The sequence below is a fragment of the Bemisia tabaci genome, chromosome 10 (genome assembly GCF_918797505.1).
Source record: "Bemisia tabaci chromosome 10, PGI_BMITA_v3".
NCBI classification, from domain to species: domain Eukaryota; kingdom Metazoa; phylum Arthropoda; class Insecta; order Hemiptera; family Aleyrodidae; genus Bemisia; species Bemisia tabaci.
This window is the reverse complement of record NC_092802.1, coordinates 27,199,160-27,221,684: the sequence shown is the minus strand read 5'-3', so window position 1 is coordinate 27,221,684 and position 22,525 is coordinate 27,199,160. Positions and strand designations below refer to the sequence as shown.

The 22,525-nt window shown below is 34.8% G+C and overlaps 2 protein-coding genes across 7 annotated transcripts in view; one reads left to right on the top strand and one right to left on the bottom strand.

Annotated features, from left to right (window-relative positions):
* Positions 1–239: 239 nt before the first annotated feature.
* On the top strand, positions 240–13,657 carry LOC109044577 (kelch domain-containing protein 3). Of its 2 annotated transcripts, none has more exons than XM_019062384.2 (9): positions 240–450; positions 968–1,121; positions 1,823–1,993; positions 2,805–2,992; positions 4,219–4,432; positions 5,434–5,629; positions 7,630–7,706; positions 8,653–8,731; positions 9,159–13,657. In XM_019062384.2, the coding sequence occupies exons 2-9, from the start codon at positions 971–973 to the stop codon at positions 9,220–9,222; spliced, it is 1,140 nt and encodes a 379-aa protein (XP_018917929.1). In that variant the 5' UTR covers positions 240–450; positions 968–970; the 3' UTR covers positions 9,223–13,657. The 2 variants fall into 2 exon arrangements, with proteins under 2 accessions (XP_018917929.1, XP_018917930.1); XM_019062385.2 differs by lacking the exon at positions 240–450 and adding an exon at positions 533–755.
* Positions 13,658–14,737: 1,080 nt separating this feature from the next.
* Positions 14,738–22,525, bottom strand: part of Nt5b (5' nucleotidase B) — a 96,630-nt gene continuing 88,842 nt past the window's right edge. For all 5 annotated transcript variants that reach the window (XM_019062282.2, XM_019062279.2, XM_019062284.2 and 2 more), the window contains exons 10-11: positions 21,958–22,230; positions 14,738–17,590 (exon numbers count right to left, since the gene is read on the bottom strand). In XM_019062282.2, the coding sequence (XP_018917827.1) occupies positions 17,347–17,590; positions 21,958–22,230 (517 nt within the window). In that variant the 3' untranslated portion in view covers positions 14,738–17,346. The remainder of the gene's footprint in view (positions 17,591–21,957; positions 22,231–22,525) is intronic.

The window sequence follows — 22,525 nt, the reverse complement described above, 5'->3', positions numbered from 1 at the left end:
AAACTTCAGTTGCGCTATTTTGAATTTGCCTGCAGCATTTTGAAATTTGTTTTCCTACCAACCGCATGGCCCGAACACGCGCAGGGCGAATGATAGTACAGATCCATCTTACAAGCTGCTCCACATTATATTGCTACATTGTAGGTTTTTATCGAGATGACGCATTTTTCCCACTGGAGAAGCGGGACTAATGCACTCTTATCAATTTATTTCTTGCTCGAGTAGAAATTTTTCGCGCCCGCTGTCATTCAGTGCCAAACTCCGGCGTTGGTAGAACTGTCCATTTCGATCATATGATCATTGTTGTTCTTTTGGAGTTTTTTACGCGTTATCACTTATCACAAGCGTGTTTATTTTTCGTGGTTAGCTTGACCATCGATCGATCATTGTGAATCTTGAGGATGTGTTACACTCCTCTGCTTTGAATTTAACGCTCATCATCAAGTGCAGGTAAGTCGCTGTCGCTATAGTTCTTCGCCTTGGCCCAGTTTTCGAGGTCTGGGGTCTGACCTTGTAGGTAATCACCGTCGATCTTCATTCATGTGCATCACAAGCGCCAGACCAGTTCCCCCAGTTCCGCGTCCGCCGCTGTGCCAAAGTGCGTCGTGAACGCAAAAGTTGCGTCTCATCTTCAGGAAGTGGAAAAAATTGTAGCCCGTCCGCACCTATAGTGTCTATTCTAGTGCAGGATCCACTTTTGATGCTAAATATCCTTATGAAGTGAATTCGTTGGTGGCAACTGACAACCATCCCAGGTCTCTGTTTTGATTGTATCATTAGCTCTTATCAGTGTTTATTGTGAGAACCTGCCTTGATAAGTTGATGTCTGCCTCCACTTCAGAACTTCATCATAAGTCATCACACCAATTAATAAGTAGCAGTTCCTTTTTCCGAGAATTTTTCTTGGTGAAAAATTGTTATCAGTTCAACCATCTATTTATGTGTTTTGATGGTGTGTTTTTTTCAGGTAATGTATTGGACTACTCATCTGGAGGGCGGCCCTCGTCGTGTTAATCATGCTGCCGTCGTTGTCAATGACAAAATCCTCTCATTTGGTGGCTACTGTACCGGAGAAAACTACAAGCTCAGACGACCCATCGATGTGCACATTTTAAACCCAGGTATTGATGTCTTCATCCTCTGTCTAGCGTCTCCATAAGTCAGTTGTAAAGTGTAAAATCATGGCAGTCACTCTTACCTTGAACGCCTGGGTTTTATTGCATTTTACACTTTTAAATAGAGTGGTAAATTATTGCTTAATGTTGCTAAGCAACAAGATGCGTTTGAGTGGTTGAATCAGAAGGCAAAACGGAGTGCGGTTTATGACACTGCAAACTTCCGAAAATTCTCTATTCTCTAAATTGAAAGTCATCCAACATCAATCCTTGAAAACTACTGTGATTTTCCTTCTATGTATGAAGAGAATATGACAAGCTGAGATTCCTTTGTTCTTCTTGATGGTACTAATGTAGGATGGAAATTTTGAATCATGGTAATTTAGAATTGCGTTACAGAAGCCTATCATCTATTTGTTCAAGTGATCCTATTAGACCAGAACTCTGTCAGCACAGGTGAATAATGCATAGGTTCATGGAAGTCAATATTATTCAGGCTTCATTTACGTAGTGTCAAAAGAGATAAACTGCAAGACTCTTTTAAAAAACAGCCATCATGACAATTTTCAATCAAAAGAGCAGTACTTTTAGTTAGCTTTGTTCTTTGCACCCATCAAGAAAGATTTTTCAGTCCATGCACAAATTTCTAGCTAGGTATTTCTATCAAGTATATCAGATTTTTCACAGCCTTTTCTTTTTTTTTTCAGTCACTCTCAGATGGATTTCTTTAGCTGAGCCGAAAGAGAAGGATCCTCAGTATGCCTGTGCTCCATTCCAGCGCTATGGACACACAGCGGTTGTTTACAACAACAATGTTTACATTTGGGGAGGTCGAAATGATGAATACGGTTGTAATACCTTGTTCTGCTTCAACACAGGTATACTAATCTATTTGATCATTATGTAGCATAATTTTCAAATTATCTAGCTAATTCATATGGGTTTCTCAGGGTGTCTACAAGTCCGGAATTTCTGGAAAGTCCGGAAATAGTACTGAGGTTGGGAAGTACTGAAAAAGTGCGGAAATTCTGCAAGGAGGTCTGGAATTTTTTTAATTTCTGAGCGAGAAATTCAAATTTTTGAAACTTTTCGAATTTCGTCAAATGGAGGTACTGAAAAAGTACTGAATTTTTCTATTGAAGAGGCACTGAATTTCTTGAGAAAGCACTGAAAAAGCTCTGCAAAAGTACTGATTTTTGGCCAGCCTGTTTTAATAGACACCCTGGTCCCTGTGTTTTATTATAGTGCCTTTCTCTTTTAAAATAATCCTATTTGTATTTGAAAGAAGGTACATGATAATAACACACCGGAAAGAATATTTAATTTTTCTATCTCGTGTTCTATTTTTGGTCATTCATTAAGGATATTATTGGAGATGACTTCTTACCAAATAGACAAATGGAAAAAAAAGTAGCCTTTCATGTATATGAGTGAAGTATGTCAGAAAAAATTCAGGCAACAAAGAGAGCCCAAATGCTCCTTTTAATTTCAAATATTTTTATTTTTAATTATGAAAACTTACCACGAGAAGAAAAGACAAAAAGAAGAAAACAAACCCTCTTCAATCATTGAATTTTTAAAGATTGTGAGGAGTTGTATAACTGTCAGTAAACTGTAAACAGTAAAACTGTCTGTTTTTTGTATTACCTTGCTCAAGCATTTATGATGAAATGTCATTTGTTTTTTCAGAAACTTTAACGTGGTCTATACCTCAGGTCTCAGGGGAAATTCCTCGAGGTAAAGATGGGCACTCTGCCTGTGTCATTGGTGACAATATGTATATTTTTGGTGGTTTCGATGTCCACCAGAGTCGATTTTGCCAAGATGTCTATGCTTTTAATTTCATAAAAAACCAGTGGTCACTTGTACATACTCATGTAAGTTCATACTTTAAGTAGTCTCTTTTTAATTCAATTCCCACTTCAAAAATTTCCCTGCTTGGAAGAGAACTTTTAGCCCATGCAGGAATATATTCGGTCTTCTTAGGTTACTGAATATTTTACACTCGTAAATAGTCTAATAGTCTGTTTATTTTTAATGTTTGAACAATTCACAGAAAAAAATTAGTCACTTTGTCACCGAGTCCATTCACCCAATTGAACTATATTTTCCAATTAAGAACTACAATTTGTGCCTCATCCATAGATACACTTATGTACATTGGGAAACTAATGTTACATATGTTGTTTCTGAACTGAGCCGGAAATTGTAGTTCCTAATTGGATGTATTTCTATCAAACAGATATATGTGCAGGTGAAAATTACAGGGTGTGCTCCAGAAAGTTGCATAAGAAACCATGTAAAAGTGGGCGTGATTCCTTTGAAGAATTGGAAAAGCAGGATTTTAAATTCAGCAAACGGAACTATGTGCCAACTGAATGCGGCATTCATGAGCTGCAGGCATGGCACAAGAGCGTCGTGGACAGGGCTCATGGGTCAAAGCGCCCTGACGACGATCTCCCTGTCGTACCCTGACTCGATCATTGCCGCTGACATCACTGTCGCTTTATTATTCTCATTCACTCTTATGACCAGAGAACTGACGGGCACACCCCATATTTCTCACCTGCACATAATGTTTGATGGAAATACGCCAATTGCAAAATATGTATTGTCCAATCACACCTGAATGTATTCCATTGTCAGTCGCAGAATTCGTTTTTTGGAATCAAAAGCAAATTGTAGACAAGCATCAAATCGTCAAGATGATTGCTTTGAGAAGATGGAATATTTTTTCCTCTGCATTTTTTCAAATATGTCTACACTGCCCAACAGTATGCAAGCAAAAACTGCAAGAAGCAGTTGCAACACAATAGCAGGAGGATCAAAAACAACCAAGTAGCCGCAGAGTTTAATAGAGCCTTGGGTGATGTTTGCGAGAGTTCTCTTTTTCTGCTGTTTGCATCATCCCTATTAAGTGATCAAATTTTTGTCCCTATCTAACATACGATACCAGTGCTAAACTGGTATTGCTAACTGCCTATTAGTGTCTCTCCTGAATTATCACTTAAGGTATGCTCCAATCCTTTAGTTCTATCCTGAGTCTCTAAGAATTTGACTTTATGAGAAATGATTCTTATTTTTCTATAATGTATTGTTTTAGGGTACACCCCCTCTGTTTAGAGATTTTCATACCGCCACTGCTTGGGGGACCAGAATGTATATTTTTGGTGGTCGTGGTGATGAAGCAGGTCCATTTTCCTCTTCACATGAGATCTACTGCCCAGTGATAATGTATTTAGAAACTAAAACAAATTGTTGGAAGACCCCAACGAGTCGAGGTTCCATACCTATAGGAAGGCGCAGTCACTCAGCTTGTAAGTATCCTTCCAGCAACTTTGTCAACATAGCAGGAAGTGAATTTGGTTAAAATTATGGCATCCTGTCTACTTGACGTTCATTTCAAAGGGAACCTACTTAACATTTTTATTGCCCAAAATTTGGTAAATGATACTTCATCCTGAGAAGAATTTCACAGAAGTTCCTAAGAAATTGCGTCGATTGGTTTTCCATTCAATAAATGAATGAAAAGTAGAAGTAAAAAAAAGGAAATTTGTACTCTTGTAAATGGACTGCATTGAGCAGAAAGGAACCAAGCCACATCAGCTACTGCCAAATTTAATCGGGCAATTTAATTTTTTACAAGAGAACGCTTTTGCGGATTCTTTTGAAAATTTTAAGGAATTTGCTATGTATTATGCAGAACGAAAATCTAATGTGTGGAAAACTTGATTGAATGGAGTTTTACATTATATCTACATTAATAAGATTAATTCCGTTGATTTTATCATACTGTCTCTTTTCTATTTCAAGATTTTTTTTTTTGTTACTACTAGTTCAACAGTTTTTGGGGATTTAATATGGTTAAATAATTGCGTTATTCAAAGAATAATAGGTTATAGTTCAATAATTAATATGTATTGAGTTATTTATAGACTAAGAATTAAAATCACTGAAATTTGCACACAACTCTTCACAACCATAATCATTTAAAAAATTAAACTGCCTAGTTAAATTTGGCAATAGCTGATGTGGCTTGGTTCCTCTCTGCTTAACGCAGTCCAAATGAAGTCTCTTGTTTTCTGAGTGTAGTTATCAATGTATCTAAACACCCCCGAAACAAACCCTTCTTTAAATTTAACCGTGTCTCGTTTTGAGCAAAGGATTGGATGAAAAAAAAGAATAATTTTATGCTGTAATCCGCAAGGATTTTTTTATAGGTCCCTTTACTTTCAACTAATTTTCACTAGAGACTATAATTTTTATTTATGCTTGTATAATAGCTATGCGTATCCAATAACTCATTGTTCTGTTTCAGTCTCTCATAATGGTTACCTATATATCTTTGGTGGCTTCAACAGTGTATGCAATAAACATTACAATGATCTCTATCGATATAATTTTGCTGCCTCAGAATGGCAGGTTGTTATGACACTAGGAAAACGGCCTTGCAAAAGGAGAAGGCAAGTCTGTCTGATGATTGGTGACCGATTATTTGTTTTCGGCGGAACTAGGTATTGTCAATGTGTCCTTACCAGATTATTTCTTTAAAAATCTTGCGATCGGCTTCTAGACAAGGTATGAATTAAAGCACTCTGCAACATGTTTTCTCTTCAAAATTTAACAAGAACCTAGAATTTCACAGCGAGAAGTCTGGAAATCAATTCCTCAACAAGATTTAAGTGCTCACAATAAGGGGTGCAGAAAATGCCCAACTGGCGTGTGAAAATGTGGATGGAGGGAAAATTTTGAAGGGTCATCAGTTAAAAGTCAACAAAAAACAGGAAAAAAAGTCATCTTATTTGTGGAAAATTTTGTGGAAAATTGATGGAAAAAAATGTTGAAAGCCCGCGGGCAGGCACGTAAAAATGTGGAAGCTTGGAAGATTCTGCACCCCTACTCACAATTGACATTGGTTACTTAAGTGGCAAAAATACAAATGACCTCATTTTTATTATCTACCTCTCATTTGATCTGTGTTAAATATCCTTCTTCATATCTTGTTCTGCAGTTGATTTCCAATCTTCCCATTGTGGCGATTGTTTTCCACTTAATATTTTGAAGAGAAAACTTGTGATGTTTTTTTTCTAGTTCAGACCCTGTCTGGTGGCCCATTATAGTAATTGGTTTTTCTTTGGGTTTGGTTAAAAAAATATCTAAAGTGCAGACAGCATTTTGTGGATTTTTACCACAAGGATGACATTGCAGGTTAAGTTTCTGAAGATACCTTAAACCTAAACGCAAATTGTTGTACAATTGTTTAAGTCACTGAAATAGTGAAGTATAAAATACTTTCTGAAGAGACTGACAATATTTTAGAAATTTATATCTTGTGGTAAACCATAACCAGAAAAAAGTGTAGTACTTGGCTGAATTCTGTTTCCTAGAGTTTTATATCATGATTTCTTTACTGTAATCAGGAGATATGGGAAATTTTCGAGTTATTTTTTGCAAGCAACCCTGTACAAACATTAAATCAACTGACTGGAAGATTTTGACTTTTGGCAACTGCCCCAAAATGAAACCCCTCCATTCTCTGCAGATTAAAGTGTCTATTCTTGGATAATTGTGTAATGGTCTTATCTCACTGATAAAATTACTCGCTGTTACACAACTTTTCACTTTAATGTTCTACAGAGCAAGATAAAAAGTTGTTTTTTAATGCCGTCCATCTGTGCAAACAAATTTCAGCCAACAAAACAAGAGTGAAAGTGGCTTATATTGTTTGTTTATGTGCCTAATTTGTTAACAACCATTGGCATTTTATTTACAATGGCTTTATGATAAAAATTGCAGAAGAAAGTGAGATTACGACTTATTGTTATTGATCTAAGAATGCAGTCTGATGCGTAAAAAGGGCCGTTATCCTCACCCAGGAGGATAACCCATTCTCTTATGCCGAGTGTTCTTTCAAGAATTGAAAATAAGTAGATTGAGGTCGAACTTTGCACTATTGCTGAGAATGACAACATTTCAATTTTTTTAATGGAGGCAATCTGACATCTCAGTTCATGGATCAAGGAATAGCCACTCAGTTGCACACGTTTTTATTTTATGATTGAGGGCCATCCGTAAATTACTTAATACACCAGGAGGGAGGGGGCCACTGACAGAGTTAAACTTTATTTCGTAGGTGTATGGAAGTATATCACTCCGGGGTGAGAAGAAAAAAACAATCGGAACAGTGTTGTCAGGTATTTTTTAATGGGGGCAATTTCTTTTGATTTTTAAAAACCAAGAAATTAATTCTGTCAGCATTTTATTTCCGACGTTCATATCAACCAAGACCAAACATACTGAATAAAGCCTGTGATAATCTTAAAAAAAAGAACTTGTTAAACTTCACTGCTGCTGCATTATTGCTATCAATGTGAAAGGGTGCAACAATGCTCTCGTATGATCTGGCATGCAAATTATTTTGTATGTATTTACTCCTTAACAACTTTATTATATTAAATACTTCTTTTAATCTCAAATATCAATTCCCTCATGCAATCATTACATTTCTTTTCAGTCCAAGGGATGATGCAGATGAAGACTCATTAGTGGAAAAATTAATTGATCACGATGACATGCATATATTAGACTTTGGTAGGTTCAAATTCTTTTTACACTTTTTTCTTCTTTGTCATGGTTTCTGTGCATCTCATAACCAGTTTTTCCTTTCAGAGGGAGCTGGTGATTAAAGTCTAAACTTTTCGTCAATTTTTGTCTCTTTCACTGCACTAAGGAGGGTCTGTTTACTCTGTTATTAGTCTTGGTCTTGCAAAAATGATGACTCGTTTTTGCTTCCTTTTTTCCAGTCGAAAATGAGATTGACATTATTTTGAAACGTCCTAGTTTTTTACTGAATTTTTTGTCTTCGATCTTTACATATTTTGGTGCAGTATTTCTGCGAATTAAGTTGTTCATTTTACTTGTTTCGAATCTTATTCTAATCTGACCTCTCTTGTTAAAAGTAAACTCAGGCAAAAAATCAAATTTAACAGCGCAATATCCTTTCATGTGCAGATCTGAATTACTAATTGAAAGACATTGTCTCATATAGTCTCTGATATTTGCGAGTAGACCAGGGCCATCAGGTCTAAGAAATCTGAATTCGTTTATCAGAATAGCCCCTGGTATGTTGCATGCAGCTTCCCTTAAAGCAAAGACAAACATAGGGTAGATTTTACGGAGAGCAACTGCACTGGCTGAATTTTTTTTGCTCTGTTTCATAATGTCTCTGACAACACTCGAAGTACTGTAGACTGAATCTCTAGAACTTACTATGTACTAATCATAAGGAAATCGGAGCTTATAGGTGAATTTTTTAGTACCTTGAAATGTGCTTTCTAGTAGAAATGTCGCAGCATCTCCAAATTGGTTAGCAAGGAAATCCCTCCCTCCTCAGTCAGAGATATAAAACAACCTCTTCGGGATATCTCACTAATGAGATGGCTCCCCCAAAAAAAGAAAAAGAACACATTTTTTGAAAGGATGTTTGTATTATATTTTGTATGTTGCATTATATCTGTGGCCTTTACTTTTTTTTCAGCCCCATCATTGAAAAAACTGTGTCTCATGACGGTCCTGGAGAACAAACTGGATCAGAGCTGTTTACCTCCGACCATTAGGTGAGGAAGCAACTGCAAGATCTAATCATTTGCCCTTGGTCTTCAAACATATAACGAATTATATATATTTATCACAGTGTAGTTTTATTGAATCTTGCAACGTCTAAGTAAGAAGAAGAGACAAAAAATTATTCAAAGTTTTACCTATGTATTACTGTGGGTGAAGTTAACCAAATTAATGATACAGTAGATCTCTAAGCATTTGGTTCAACTGAGATAGGATTTTATCTGGTTAGTAAAATTTAACGTAATCAGCGCAAAACCATATTATGCCCTGGACTATAGTACAAAAAAAAAAAAAACACTTTGTTCATTTAGTCTAATAGTCATCTGAACTTAAACTCTCAGCAGGAGAATTTTTTTCCCTGAGAGTTCCCATAAAAAAAATCTTATATCCGTCAATTCATTGTCTTTTACTATGTTTCAGATGGGATCTTAAAGCAATGACGACAAACAACTGCCTAAATCGGAAGTTGACCAGTTCTGGATGACAACTCATGGCGTGTCTTCGTCTCATGTTTCGTTAATTTGTGTTCCTATTTTATTTATCTGGTTCTTTATTCTTTTGTTTTTTAGATGGTATTGTCATAATTCTTTAAACAACAATGCTATGAAAAGACATGCAATTTAACTCGGGTTTCTTGTGATGACTAATTTGTAGAGACATTGCAGTACTGTCCAACCCTTGGCAGTTGAGCTTTTCGCTTGGACCACATTTTGCAATGAGGAACTAATTTTTCTGACTTATTTTCAGAAGTAATGTGTAATAGAAGATAGGTGTTTTTATGAACAAGCTAGAAATATTAGCTCCTTATTGCAAATTGTAATCCATTTATCATCTTCCCATCTCAGAGAGAAGTTTCATTCGAGTTTTGAATGGATGATACGGCTATTTTTATTTGGTACACTTTCAGAAGCAGGATAAACACAGTTTGAGTACCTAATTTAATGAAAGAAAGTGAGACATTTTCAGTCTTCATTACTTTCTAATGTACAATTGCATCTGGTTATAACGTATTTTCAGTAACAGCGTTCATTTATTCAACTCTTGGCCAATCCTTTCTTGTTAAAGAGTTTCTCGATGTAATGTTTTTTTGGAAACAATGTTCTATTTTTTATTCCTCTTTGAAAACGTTTTTATGGGGTACGACTGTATTCTGTGCCATCAGTGCTATAATTACAAAGTATTTACTTTTCTGTCTTCAAAGTGGCACCTCAAACCGATAAATGTCTCCTCTGTTTTCATTCAACAGCTGAGTGAATGGGTAAATTGTGTGCTCGTTCAAACGTACCCAGTAAATTCAAGCTCTGATTGTGGAGGATTTTAAGGTCAAGTGTCTTTGAAAGCTAACCAAAAAGGGTTCTTATTACAAATTAGTCCTTGAACCCGCGCCAGTCTCTAGTTTTTTTTTGTTTATTTAATGTTTTGTAATCATTTATTTTGAGCAAAGCTTTTCCAATTTTTATTGTTTTTTTGTCAATGGAGTCAAGTCATGAAGCTCCAACCACAAAAGAGTCATTACTCAGTGAATTTTGCTAATTTCATTCAAACTGACGATAGTTCAACTGTAGCTCAAATATACTCGTCAACAATCAGTTGATGAGGGACAGAATGTAAACTTGATGTAACTTGTACGATTACTTACACTTAAGAATCACTCATTAAAGTCAGAGAGGTTACCTTATGAGGATAAGCTTTCCTAGAAATTTTATCTAATAATTAATTTTACCAGATTAACAACTTAAGATACAGTATAATTCCCAGACATTAAGGAGGTTGCATTTCATAGAATTCATTGTAAGTGATCCTGATTTATGTTTGGTGCAACTTAGATTGTTAAAAAAATCAAAGAAAGGCTAAAAACTGCTGTTACCAAGGAAGTAAAGTGAGAATCAACGGGAGTTATGAATAATTAATGGATTTTGAGTCAGTTTATGCACATCATAGAATCATATTTTGATGAATGTATCTGGTAGATAAACAAAAATGAAAGAAGTGTCCCAAATATATCGACCGAGCGAATTGGGAGAGCTTAAAGTTGCATCAAGCTTAAATCGAGGAAAGGAGGATTGAAATTAATTTCTTCATAAGACTCAATATAGAGGACAAAGTTTAACATCTACTTTGATGTTAAAATCTTATTTTTCTCAACTGTGAATTTTCGTCAAGAAAATTTTTTAGTTAAATGCAATTCAAAACTACTCTCTACTCAATTTTTTCCCAAAACGCAACGTAATAAGTTTCAGTCATATTCGGTCCATTTAAGTTTCTATGTCTAGTACTGACGGAAATATCATGCAGAAACTTAGTGGTTAACATCGCCCCTCGTCCCAGTTTGTACGGAAGTTTCATCACTTTAGTTTCAACAATCATTACCAAACGAAATTAACACTTGTTTCCTTTTTTGCATTACTGATTTCGTTTGAAAAAGTCAGAGAGGCTTAATTACATTGTAATTTAACATAGGTTCACCTGATAAATTATGCCTTTCCTCCTTCACTGGCTTGTGCGTTATTTTGGAAAATTTTTATCTTATATTAATGAAAATTTATGAAAAATTTAAAGTATGATTTGTCATTGTTTTCAAATGATATAATGAATTATGAAAGCTTTGTAATGTTGCAATGCATTGAAACCTCTCTCGCTTTGATTTCTTCATGTAGCGCTAACATGTTGGATATTACCATCCAGTGTGTTTATGAAAGTGTGATACCGTCGGAACCTCGTGTCAGAGAGAATCGTTTCAATATTTTGCTAAATACATAATTTTATAATCAGAACTTGATTCTACGAAACAAGCACTTGACTCCCTCTTATTAGGAAATTTTCGGCTGTGTCTTCATCTGTGTTTCTTTTTATAGTCAGTTTTTGCCTAGTGATAATAAACTCCAAGTGGGGAGCTATCTTTGGAAAAAATTTTAACATCAATTTAAAGAATACTCTGGAGTTAAACTGATGATACCAGATTAAACTGCAAACTCCGTTGAATCCATTTCTACCTTTTCAATTCCAACCTAATGTTCAAGACTCTTCATTTACTTCTGTACGTTCTTTTGTTGGTCTTGTGAATCGTGCCTTTTAACCCTGATATTAGTTGACACCAATATTTACGAAGAAATATTCCACAAAAATAAATACCTGTTTCAAAAGTAAAGCAATACCTCTGGGTGGACACAGATACCCCTCTCTCTCTCTCTTTCTCTCATCTTGTCTGTTTCTTTTAATTACAATTCCTTTTACCAAACGTAAGGTACACCACAAATTTACCTAAATTTTTATCAGGAGTATCCAGCCCACTTTCTTTGCCTAGCAGCTCAATTTTAGCTATTATTATACATTCATGAATTGTAAAAAGTGTGACTTAATGTATAACAGTGAGTCAAGTAATTCTATTGTTTAATGAATTCCTCTGTGGCTCTCTTCTTTTCGTCACAAAATTTTACCTCTTTCATGATTGCCTTAGGGCTTGTCTCCTCTGGACGTTTTAAAGCAATGTATTCTAGGAGTGAGTTACTTAAAGAAACCTCTTTTTTTACCATTCTGAGAAAGCAATGAGTCAATATTGATGTATAAATAAGATAAAAGATTAGGTAGTCAGTCCTTTGGCTGCGGCAACTAATTTTGAGAGAGTAAGAGTTAATGACCAATTTGCTGTTGAAGCAATGAGTTCCCTGAAAATTCAGACAGAGACAACCCCTATGTGTTCTCCTGCAGCGATGACTGAAGTGCAAAACCGCGTATCTCCGTTTGCAATGTTGCGATTTGCGAACTTCCTGTCGTATTTCATGTTTTCTTTGGAAAACTAGTCAACATAATTTCTTGGAAACTTCCTTGATTTTTTCTTGCTGCAAGCAGACTTTTCTGTATAAATTTCAAGCTATACAGTTAGCTTGTTTCTCTGCGAAAAAAGTAAATCGGAGGGGAAATTTTTGAGACATCACAATGGAGATACGCGGTGTCGCACTTCGGCCATCAATATTTGTCTAACAGTCCTCTTTATCATAATCATGTTTTTTTTTTTTTTTTTTTTTTTTAAGTTTTCTTAGTATGTGGCAATTCTGGTCAGTCATTAAATATGATCTTTTAAGTAGTTCGCTTTTTAACATTGAACATCTGTAATCATTTTCGCAGCTTGAAAAAGACTTTAATTCTCTGAAATAAAATTTTTTGCAAGGAAGTCTTGTTTTTATCCAAGCAAATCAGACTGATTTAGTGGTATTCTTTATTCTTTCGAATAATTCAAATCAAAAAAATGGAACGTAATCCACATCTAAATTCTTTTTTAATTTTATTAATTAATCAAAATTGTGTCATGAACAAGTTCTCAATCAATTAATGGTTTATTAAACGCGAGAAAGTAGTATTATAAGAAAACATTAGACACATCTCATTACCATAGCGCGAATACTACAATTGTCTGTTTACAATTGAACCATCAGAACTGCAATGACGTATCCACTAAATCAGTCTGTGAAGCATCTTTAATGATGCTGCCTAATTTGTATCTCTCATATTTTTCAAACCAAAGTATATTTATGATAATTTTGTTTTCTAATTGCATGAAAAAATTTGCGCTGCCTTTTATTAGCAGCCCATATTTTCAGAGCGTATCTCTGAAAAAAAAATTGATAACTTCTCTCACCCAACCTCATTATTTACTATCTACAATTGTAAAAACTGAGATTTTAAACGTCCCGCATACAAGAAACTTGAGGCAAATGTTGCAATAATTATCTTTACAGGTGTGAAAATGTAAAAAATTTGCTGTAAAGTTTGAATACTCCACTTCATTTGAACAGTTTTATTTGACAAAAATCTACATTTCATGTGGTTCTATCAGATTATTTGAGCCAACTAATGCTATTGTTTTGTCAACTTCCGGTTACGTTCTTCCTTAAAAATAAAATAAATCTAGAAAAAATAAATTTTTGTTTTTGTCTTTATCTCTGTTTCCTTTCTTTATCAGCGCTTCCCCAGTGCTCTCATTATTATCAGCTTAAGAAGCAAATTTTTGCGCTCAATATCGCAAGACACTCAGAAGTGTTGCCAACCTGTATTTAGACAAAATGAAATTTTCTTTGATAGAAGTAAAGTCACAACTTTTGATCGATCCCAAGGGCAGAAATGTATAACATTTTCTTCATTTGCATTCAAATTATAGAGATGATTCCCAATCAGATGGATACAATTTTTAAATATCATCAAGCAAACACCAGTAATTTGCTCTTGACTCCTTTCAGTTTGTCGTTTTTTTTTTCATTAAATTAATGAGCACCTGAGGAATGCCAATTAATCAATAGTCACTTGCACTCAATGACGAAAATTTTCCATAGAGAAAAAAAAGGAGGTGTTTGCATCTTGAGGTTTGTTTACCCTGTGACGTAGGTCGGTACAACCTGGCCAGCAAAATCCGGAATTCGAAATATAAAAAACGGACCATAATGTCCGATTATTTTACTTAAATCAACTCATGATATAACTTCAAGCACTTTTTATTGAATGACTTTTTTCCATAAATTACACCATTTCCAAGAAAATTGATGATAAACGTCGCTGTACCGACCTACGTCATCAAAAAAATTCCAAGATGCCCGAAATGCAAACACCTCCTTTTTTTTCTCTAAGAAAATTTTCCACCTGATTTTAAGGCTTGTGCCCCAAGCAGCACAATGCAACGAAAATATTGAAATTAAATTGAAATTTGCTTTCAATACAATTGTAATTTTTTTCCCATTAAATTGCAATATTTTTTCATCATTTAGTCGATTTATGCTGATTTTAAACAATCGACAAAATGAGCTTCGTGTATCAGAAAGATAGGCAATATGCAGTGAAAAATTGCAACTTATTTCAAGTTTACTGCAATAGGTTTCGATAAATGGGGCCCCTTTAAATAGGAGCTACGCAACATACACAGCACTCACATGAATTGCAATATTTTTACTTATTGCAATCTGTGCTACTTGGGTGGTTAGATGAAGGGTGAAATAACCGAAAAGGAAGTATATGTTTTCATCAGGTTAATTTTTATTTTGATAAAAAAGAAATAATTGGAGGAAAAACAATAAAAATAACTGTAAGAAACTCTTAGAGACATGTCTACAATACGATATTCATACAATACGATATTCATACAATCGAGTATTACATACTATCTACAAAATATTACCTTGACAAAAAACAAGAATAACGAGCTACCAAATTTTTGTAAAATTACTAATTAGTTTGGTTACCTTATCACAAAAATTCCAAAAAAGGTGATGTTTACGGCCTCACATTTTTATTTCGTTGATGCAGTTATACATAAAAATTTATAAAACAAGATTAATACTTGACTCAAAGCAATCTCAACTGATGAAACACCATAAATGGAGCATCGAATTATGAATTTTACCTGAATTTTTATGCTGGAAAGTAAAATGGAAGCTAGCTAATATGTCAATTTTTTTGGACACAAAAAACCGTTGCCAATTAATTAATCAGAGATGCAAAAAATAATTGGATATTGATTTAAATGTTGAACAGATCATTCTCATTTAAAGCACTGAAATAAACAAAATGTTCAACTTTTAAAAATACGTGTACTTCATCTAAAATATAATTCAAGTTTGAGACAGTTTTATGCTAAAAAATTTCTGAAAGCAATTTCAGATGCAGCAGGGATTGATCTAAGATTTTTTTCAGCTTCAATCTTACATCATTCGTACTTCTGAAAAAACTGAAACCAAGTTAGCAGTTGTTATGAACAGAGATACATACTTCTATGCAGGCAATTTTATAAGATTTAATGATGTATTATATTCACTATCAGACTGATTATGAAGTATTACAAGTCTGTTGAAACACGGTAGATTTTTGCATTCAATGATAAATTAAGTAAGATTTTAAAATTCAGAAATAAAGAGGCTGCGCTCCTATCTTTTAATGATCATTGGCTAAAGGGATGCCTCTAAATTAATGTGAAAAAATCATTAAAGCCTGCTAATATAATATAAAAAAATCGAGGGAGTAAATCACTAAAATCAGGTAGCGCACACTAAATTTCTAAAAAAAAAACATGGAGTACAAATATGGATGAGGCTTGGTAACATATTGAAACAACCTACGTACGAATTAAAATTCCTAATAGCTGGCAAAGTTGATCTCACAGATTTTTCCCTGAACGATTGAACGTATTACTTTAAGCTTCTACAGCTAAAATGTACAGACTAATAATTTGAAAAGATTGCTTTGAAGACTTTTGCTTTAAGACACACGAGAATTTTATTGAGAAAGGCAGCTTATAATTGCGAAACATTGAATACTAAGCGCCTTTTGAATCTGGAAATTAACAGAATCTGAAATGAGCAAAAGAAGCTGAACAGTTGCAAAAAGAAAAAAAATGGCAAAACAATTTGTATTTTTGCTATGTAGCGAGATTTTGAAAAATTTGTGGCTCAAGTCATAATGACAGAGATTATTGGACATACCTACGATTTCAATGAGCCTCAGTTTTATTTAGAGTAAGAGAAATAAAGGCTCATCTACTCAGCGGGCAGAAATTTTTGTGTAAATAAAGATGAGCAACATAAACTGATTTTGTCAAACTAATTGAAACATTTGTAATAATTTTAGAAAAAAAATTGTCTTCTCTTTAAACACTCTTCATTGATAGCATATAAATTTCTTTAATTTCGAAAGAAAAAGAAGACATAATATTTAGAATGGGAGACGAATATATAATCAAAAACTTGAGTGGATTCCTCAATTTAAAAATACTACAAAAAATGGATTATCAAGTGACTAACAGTAATGCAACTTACAAATCAACTGAAACATCAAAAAAATAAAATTGAGAACCTACAATAAAATTCTTGACGATAAAATTGTAATACTTTAAAAATTAAAAAGAAATTCCACGTTTCAGGTGTCTGAAACTTGATGCACGAAATTGACAATTTAAAAATGTGAAACTACCAAGTAAACTTCCAGAGATGTCACTATAAATAAAATATGTACAGACTTCTCTACAGTCTTATGGTATCAGAAAAAAGCACTTTGTACATAGGCTACTTGGAAATTTACACTAGAAATAAAGCCACAAGGCTGAGTGGTACATGGGTTTAAACCATCCAAAAATTCAATGAGGGAAAAAGTCAAAAGCTGAAAAACTGATGAAAATTCATAATCAGAATTTTGACAGAACCAAACAAAAAACCGGTCATCACACTGAATCTTGACACCTGGCATGACTATTGCTTAAAAATTCTACCATTTTTCTGCAACCATGAAAATTTTAAACTCTCAGGCTCTGCACTTGTAATCAACAAATGAACTGGACAAAACAAACAGCTCTAATGTTGGATGACTCTGAATATTACGATGAAAATGTGATTTATCATTAACAGAGGCAGAGTGAATCTATTTTGGACTGACACATCACAAAATATGAACACATAGTCATCTTTTATTGAATTGCTAATTGGATAGATACAATTCATCTTCAAGGTCTGCTTTTCTTTAGTTCTAAATCACCATTCTGATTGTGCTAATCCGCGATCACATTGTTATCACAAAAGTTAGACACCATAAACGACAAGTGTTTGAAGGCTCATCTCGTGGAATAGCCAAAAAATTAAGCCTTAGACGGAGGAGGAGTAACCCCAGAATCCTCTCCGCTCTTACTGTCGCTTTCCTCGTCTGAGCAATCTTCATCGTGTGTGTGTGTGACGCGTCTCGGAGTTTCCGGCCGCTGGTGTGGCACTTGGCTTAGTTGTCTGTCGAGGGTTTTCAGTTGCGCTCTTGATTCACTGTCGATGTCATCCTCAACGGTTGAGAATGTTCGAGAGCGGGAGATCATTGGACTCTCCATCACAAACCTGAAACAAAACAGAGAAAAAACTTTATGAAATCATCGCACTATTGAAATAAACAATTTCCTTTCATACATGACAATATACGATTTGATAGGAGTCGACTCCTGTTCGCAGAGGGTCTAGACACTCTCAAGAAGGGACACAATATAAGAACAGAACAGGAGGATTTACATAAACTGATCTGACCAACTCAATGCGTCACTACAAACGACCTAAACACTGCTAAAGGAGGGAGAGGAGGTGAAAGGGGGAGAGAGAGCCAGAAAGGAAAGAAGGAACGAAACACAAAAACCAACCCCCAAAGGGCTCACATTTCCAAGAAGGCGGAAATCTACTTGATCTCAATCAAAACAACTATGCATTTCTCTCATGGAAATTCTCAAAAATGACCTCTTTCCTCTCTGGAGTTACATTTGGCATGATCAGAGAGTGGCCTTGTTTTTCACTCAAAATCAGTGGTCAAAACTGACGAGAGTCCTATTCTATTAGGATTAGGAATGAGGGACAAAAAGCAAAGATACATAACAATACAGAGCAGTCTCTCTGCAAATATTTCAATTCTTTTGAATATTTCAACATTCCAGTTTGACACGATAACTGGAATAGTTTTGTTACCGTAACAGACAACACATTTTCCGGTCATATTTTTAGTAGAAATGATATTAATATTATGCAAATTCCGAAAATGTGCTGTCTGTTACGCGGTAAGAAGTCAGCATAACAGACAGCACATTTTCGGACATTTAAATATTAAAATTGAAAAGTAGAGCGATAAATTTTTGAAAAGCGTTATAACACGATTAGTGCAACAAACTTTGAGTGATTATCATTACTACTAAAAATATGACCGAAAAATGTGTTGTCTGTTGCGGCGACAAAACTATTCCAGTTATCTTGAAACCGCCCACTTGTATTTTGAAAGAAGAGTTGGAAAAATATATTTTGCTTGCAGTGATGCAAAACCTCTTTTGCATTTTAAGAAAATCTACCATCGCTTTATATGATCTGTCAATTCCTGTGCTTGATGTATCTGAGCACAAGGATAGATATTCAAAATAAATAGGATGGGGGGGGGGGGTTAATAAAATTACTACGCATCTTACAACATATTGTATAATTGTATACAAAATAGTGTTTCAGAAATGCAAACATAAATGGTTAATTAGCTGAGCTCAATGAATGCATTTATCAGTCAAATCCATCAAAGTTGCATGAAGAATGGCAATATTTTTGATAAAAGTTGCTCACTCTCCGTCCTTTCAAATATCTAATTTAGAGATCAGAAATGTTTGTGCTCAAAAATTGAATTTGTAAGACCGGCTCTTGCAGAGAGCTGCAACTTTTTCAGAAGAAATTAAATATTAAATACTTGGGCGAATACGTCAGTAGCATCATGACTTACAAACTGAAAGACTATGTGGTGGGTTAAAGCAATATTATTAGTTGGCTTCCCTGGAATTATGTGAGTGCATTAATTATTTTCCTTTTCCTTTCCTTCATTTTAATATTATAACGTAGACATTTATTTGGAATGTGATTAAGAAGTTATCGTTTACCGCTGAAGAGGCTGATTAAATGTTTGTGGAGAGGGATGTGTGTTGAGAGATGTGTGAGAAGGAGGAAACATGGAGAGGGCAAGAGGAGAGGATGAGAAACAGGGGTGAAAGGAGAGAGCTAAAAAGAGAGTCAATTCAATCTGCTCTGCAAAATTTTCTATTCTGAAGGACAGTCTGGTTATTATTTGTTCACAACACTCTTGATGGAAATGTCAAGGGGCGGTAGGTTTCTAACTTTTCTCTCAGTTTGGGCAAGCTAAACTTACACCCATCCTCATTGGGAATATGGGAATTAACTGTAGTTTTTGATAAATGCAATTTTTAAATGAAATGAAGAAGGATCATAATTATAGTTACACTGATGAAAAACAAGAAGTTCATTTAAATTATATGCATGATTTTCTTTTAATGAATAGATTGACTGTCGAGGAGAAGAGAGAAAAATGAAGAGGAATGACTTTGAGGAGCTGGTTCTTAACAAAACATACATCGACAAAACGCTCTTCTGTAAACTATTTTTGGAATCTGATGTGATGATGTACATTACAGCTCCAAGTGGGTTTGGCAAATCATGTAATCTGATGATGTTAAAGACGTTCCTAAGTCTACCGGTAAATGAAAATGGCTTCCGGATTGATAAACGCGCAACTCAAGAATTTAAACTTTTTTCTGAATTGCCATTGGCTATTTTTAACGAGAGTTCTTTGTTCAATGAAAATTTTGGAGAATATCCTGTTCTCTATTTCCAGTTCCATAAGTTGATCTTAGGTAATACAAGTGAGGACTTCATCTCTTCATTCCGAGAGGTTATCAGCGAAACTTACGATGAGCACAATTACTTGTTGAAATCTAGTAAACTATTGAAATCAGACAAAGAACACTTCAATCGACTAAGAACCAAGTCCAAGGAAGAGCATCCAAGTTTGCTCTCAGCTAGCGGCAAAACATTACCGTACCTGCTGTCAACACACTTCAATCGGAAATGTGTCATCCTCATTGATGATTTTGACTCTTTATTGCCGCAAATTTTAACCAACAATTACATAGAGAATAGAGATGTGAGCGATATTTTAGGTTTTCTCAGGAGTTTCTTAGCATCCACGGTCTCTAGTAACCAATTTGTGATAAAAGTGCTCATGACCGGATGCGTGCGGTTTCTTCCGCCAGAAACTGCAATGGATGCAACAGAAATCCAAACTGTTTCCTACTCACATGACGGGGATATAGCCTCATTTTTTGGTTTCACTGAAGATGAGGTCACAAAAATGTCGAAGCTCTTTGGGAGAGAAAAAGAAGTAGAAGCAGTCAAAGAATGGTATTGTTGTTACACAGCAGACCAAAGTAAGCTCAAAATTTACAATATGCACTCCATTTCGCGCTATTTTCAGTCGAAAAGGCTGGCTGTGCATTGGTCTGATTCAGGAAGAGTTGCTCAGCTCCGTCATATTTTTGATTATCATTATTTGGGCCATATTATTGATGACTCACTCCTCTATAATAGAATATCCATTGCTTTACTAAATGAGATGTGTCGTTTTAACACTGGGAATGTAATCCAACTAAAAAACACTATCAAGCACAAAATTGTCTACGATCTAAGGGAGATTCATAAAAATTTGTTCCTTAAGTATATCGAGGATCATGGTTACCTTGCCATGTTCAAGGTGTCTGCAGCTGGTTATATATACGGTCGGATCCCTAACCGTGAAGTTAAAGAGAGGTTGGAGCATTTCATTTATACTACATCTTATTATAAGTTAAAATTTGACATCCCCCTGCGGTTGATCAAGTTGTATATTAAATCCCTTGTGAATCTAAATGAAAACCTGATAGTCTATACATATTTTGCAAAACTTGTCGAGATGATATACAGTTATTTAAGTGGTCCTGTTGGAGAGGAGGAAGTTCTGCGAATTCTCTTCACTTTTGCAAGAGATTCTTTGAGATTTGAAGCTGTGCATACAGGCCTAATTCTAAAGAGTGGTAGAAAAGTTCATCTGGTTGTCATAACCAAAAGCAAGAAAAATGTAGGGCGAACTGGAATTATTGTGGAACTAAACTACAAGAAGGAATCAGCACGAGAAGCTTTGTCAAGGATTATCACGGGAAGATATTGTGATGTGTTTGAGAACGAATTTAAAAACTTCGATGTCAAGACAAAAATTTTGGTCGGCTTACAGTTGAGTAAGGAAAATAAGTGCAGTATTTGTTTCCTGTGCAACAGTACAAATATTTTAAATGCAAAATCGGAAAATATCAAATTGAAACTTCCTAAATTTTGAGGTTTTGCATGTGTCCGGCAGGGAATACAGTTGTTTTTTTGGTGAATTTTTGTGTACATTTTCTAGCTTGCACATAAGTGTAAACTGCTAACTTTCTGACTTATAAATCTTAAAAGTTTTTCTTTTTTTTTCTGAAAATCTATCTAGTTTTTTCCTTTTTTCTGAAAATCTATCAACTCTTTGACAAGATAGACGTCATAATTTTCTGTTTATTTTAAGTTATTTTAAGTACCATGAAAGTTATAGAATGTATATCTTGAGTGCATGATTGCACTGATCCAGAATATTTCATATGTTTCAACAGGAATACAATTGAAAATTATAACTGGAATAGTTATGGAATATTTTTGATAGGGCGATAAAAAACAATGACATTGTTGAGTTCAATTGATCTCTGTACAATGAAATTAGACTGTGACAGAAAATTTGTGACATCATTCAAATAAAAAAGCCTCTGCAAAATACATGCAGGTTTTACCTTAGTTAGGCTGGCTTTCTCAAAATTAAGTTGGGAAGTAAAATCAATACAAACCTTTGTTCGTGCGCGACAGTCGACTCATGAGGCATGAGCATGGGTGGTGCTCGGAACATGTAACTGAATGGGTAGTAGATGAGGTTCAAGAATGTTGCAGCATAAAGATCAGCGTAGCGAACAACCTGAGACGAGAAAAATGTTTGCCTGGATCCTGATCTGAACAAACTTCCTAACATACCATAAGCCAAATCCATTTTGTGCGTTACGTCTCTGATTGAGTTGCGCACTTTTGAGATGTCCGGTTTTTCTTTTGTACTACTGTCTAAGTTTCTGAAAAATAAACAGACAATTGAATGTAAAGTTATATGAGACTGTCATTTTTGACAATGATCAGAAGGGAAACTAAAAAAAAATGAGAGCAATTGCTTTTAAATTCTTGGTCTACAAGGATCAGCAGAAATAATTGATGTACCTCTATCCAGATTCTTCCAGTGACTGCTTTTTGTAAAATATTTCAAGTTTGGAGTATTGGAAATTGAGGATGAAACCTTACTTGGTACTTTTCTTGTTAAAAGCTATGCCATATATTTCTCAAAAGTCAATTTTAGAAAGTGCGGTTCTATTT

Coding starts and splice junctions, on each gene's coding strand:
- LOC109044577 (XM_019062384.2), top strand. CDS start 971: ATGTATTGGACTACTCATCTGGAGGGCGGCCCTCGTCGTGTTAATCAT. Junction 2,993..4,218: donor GGTCACTTGTACATACTCAT/GTAAGTTCATAC, acceptor GTATTGTTTTAG/GGTACACCCCCTCTGTTTAG. Junction 4,433..5,433: donor AAGGCGCAGTCACTCAGCTT/GTAAGTATCCTT, acceptor GTTCTGTTTCAG/TCTCTCATAATGGTTACCTA.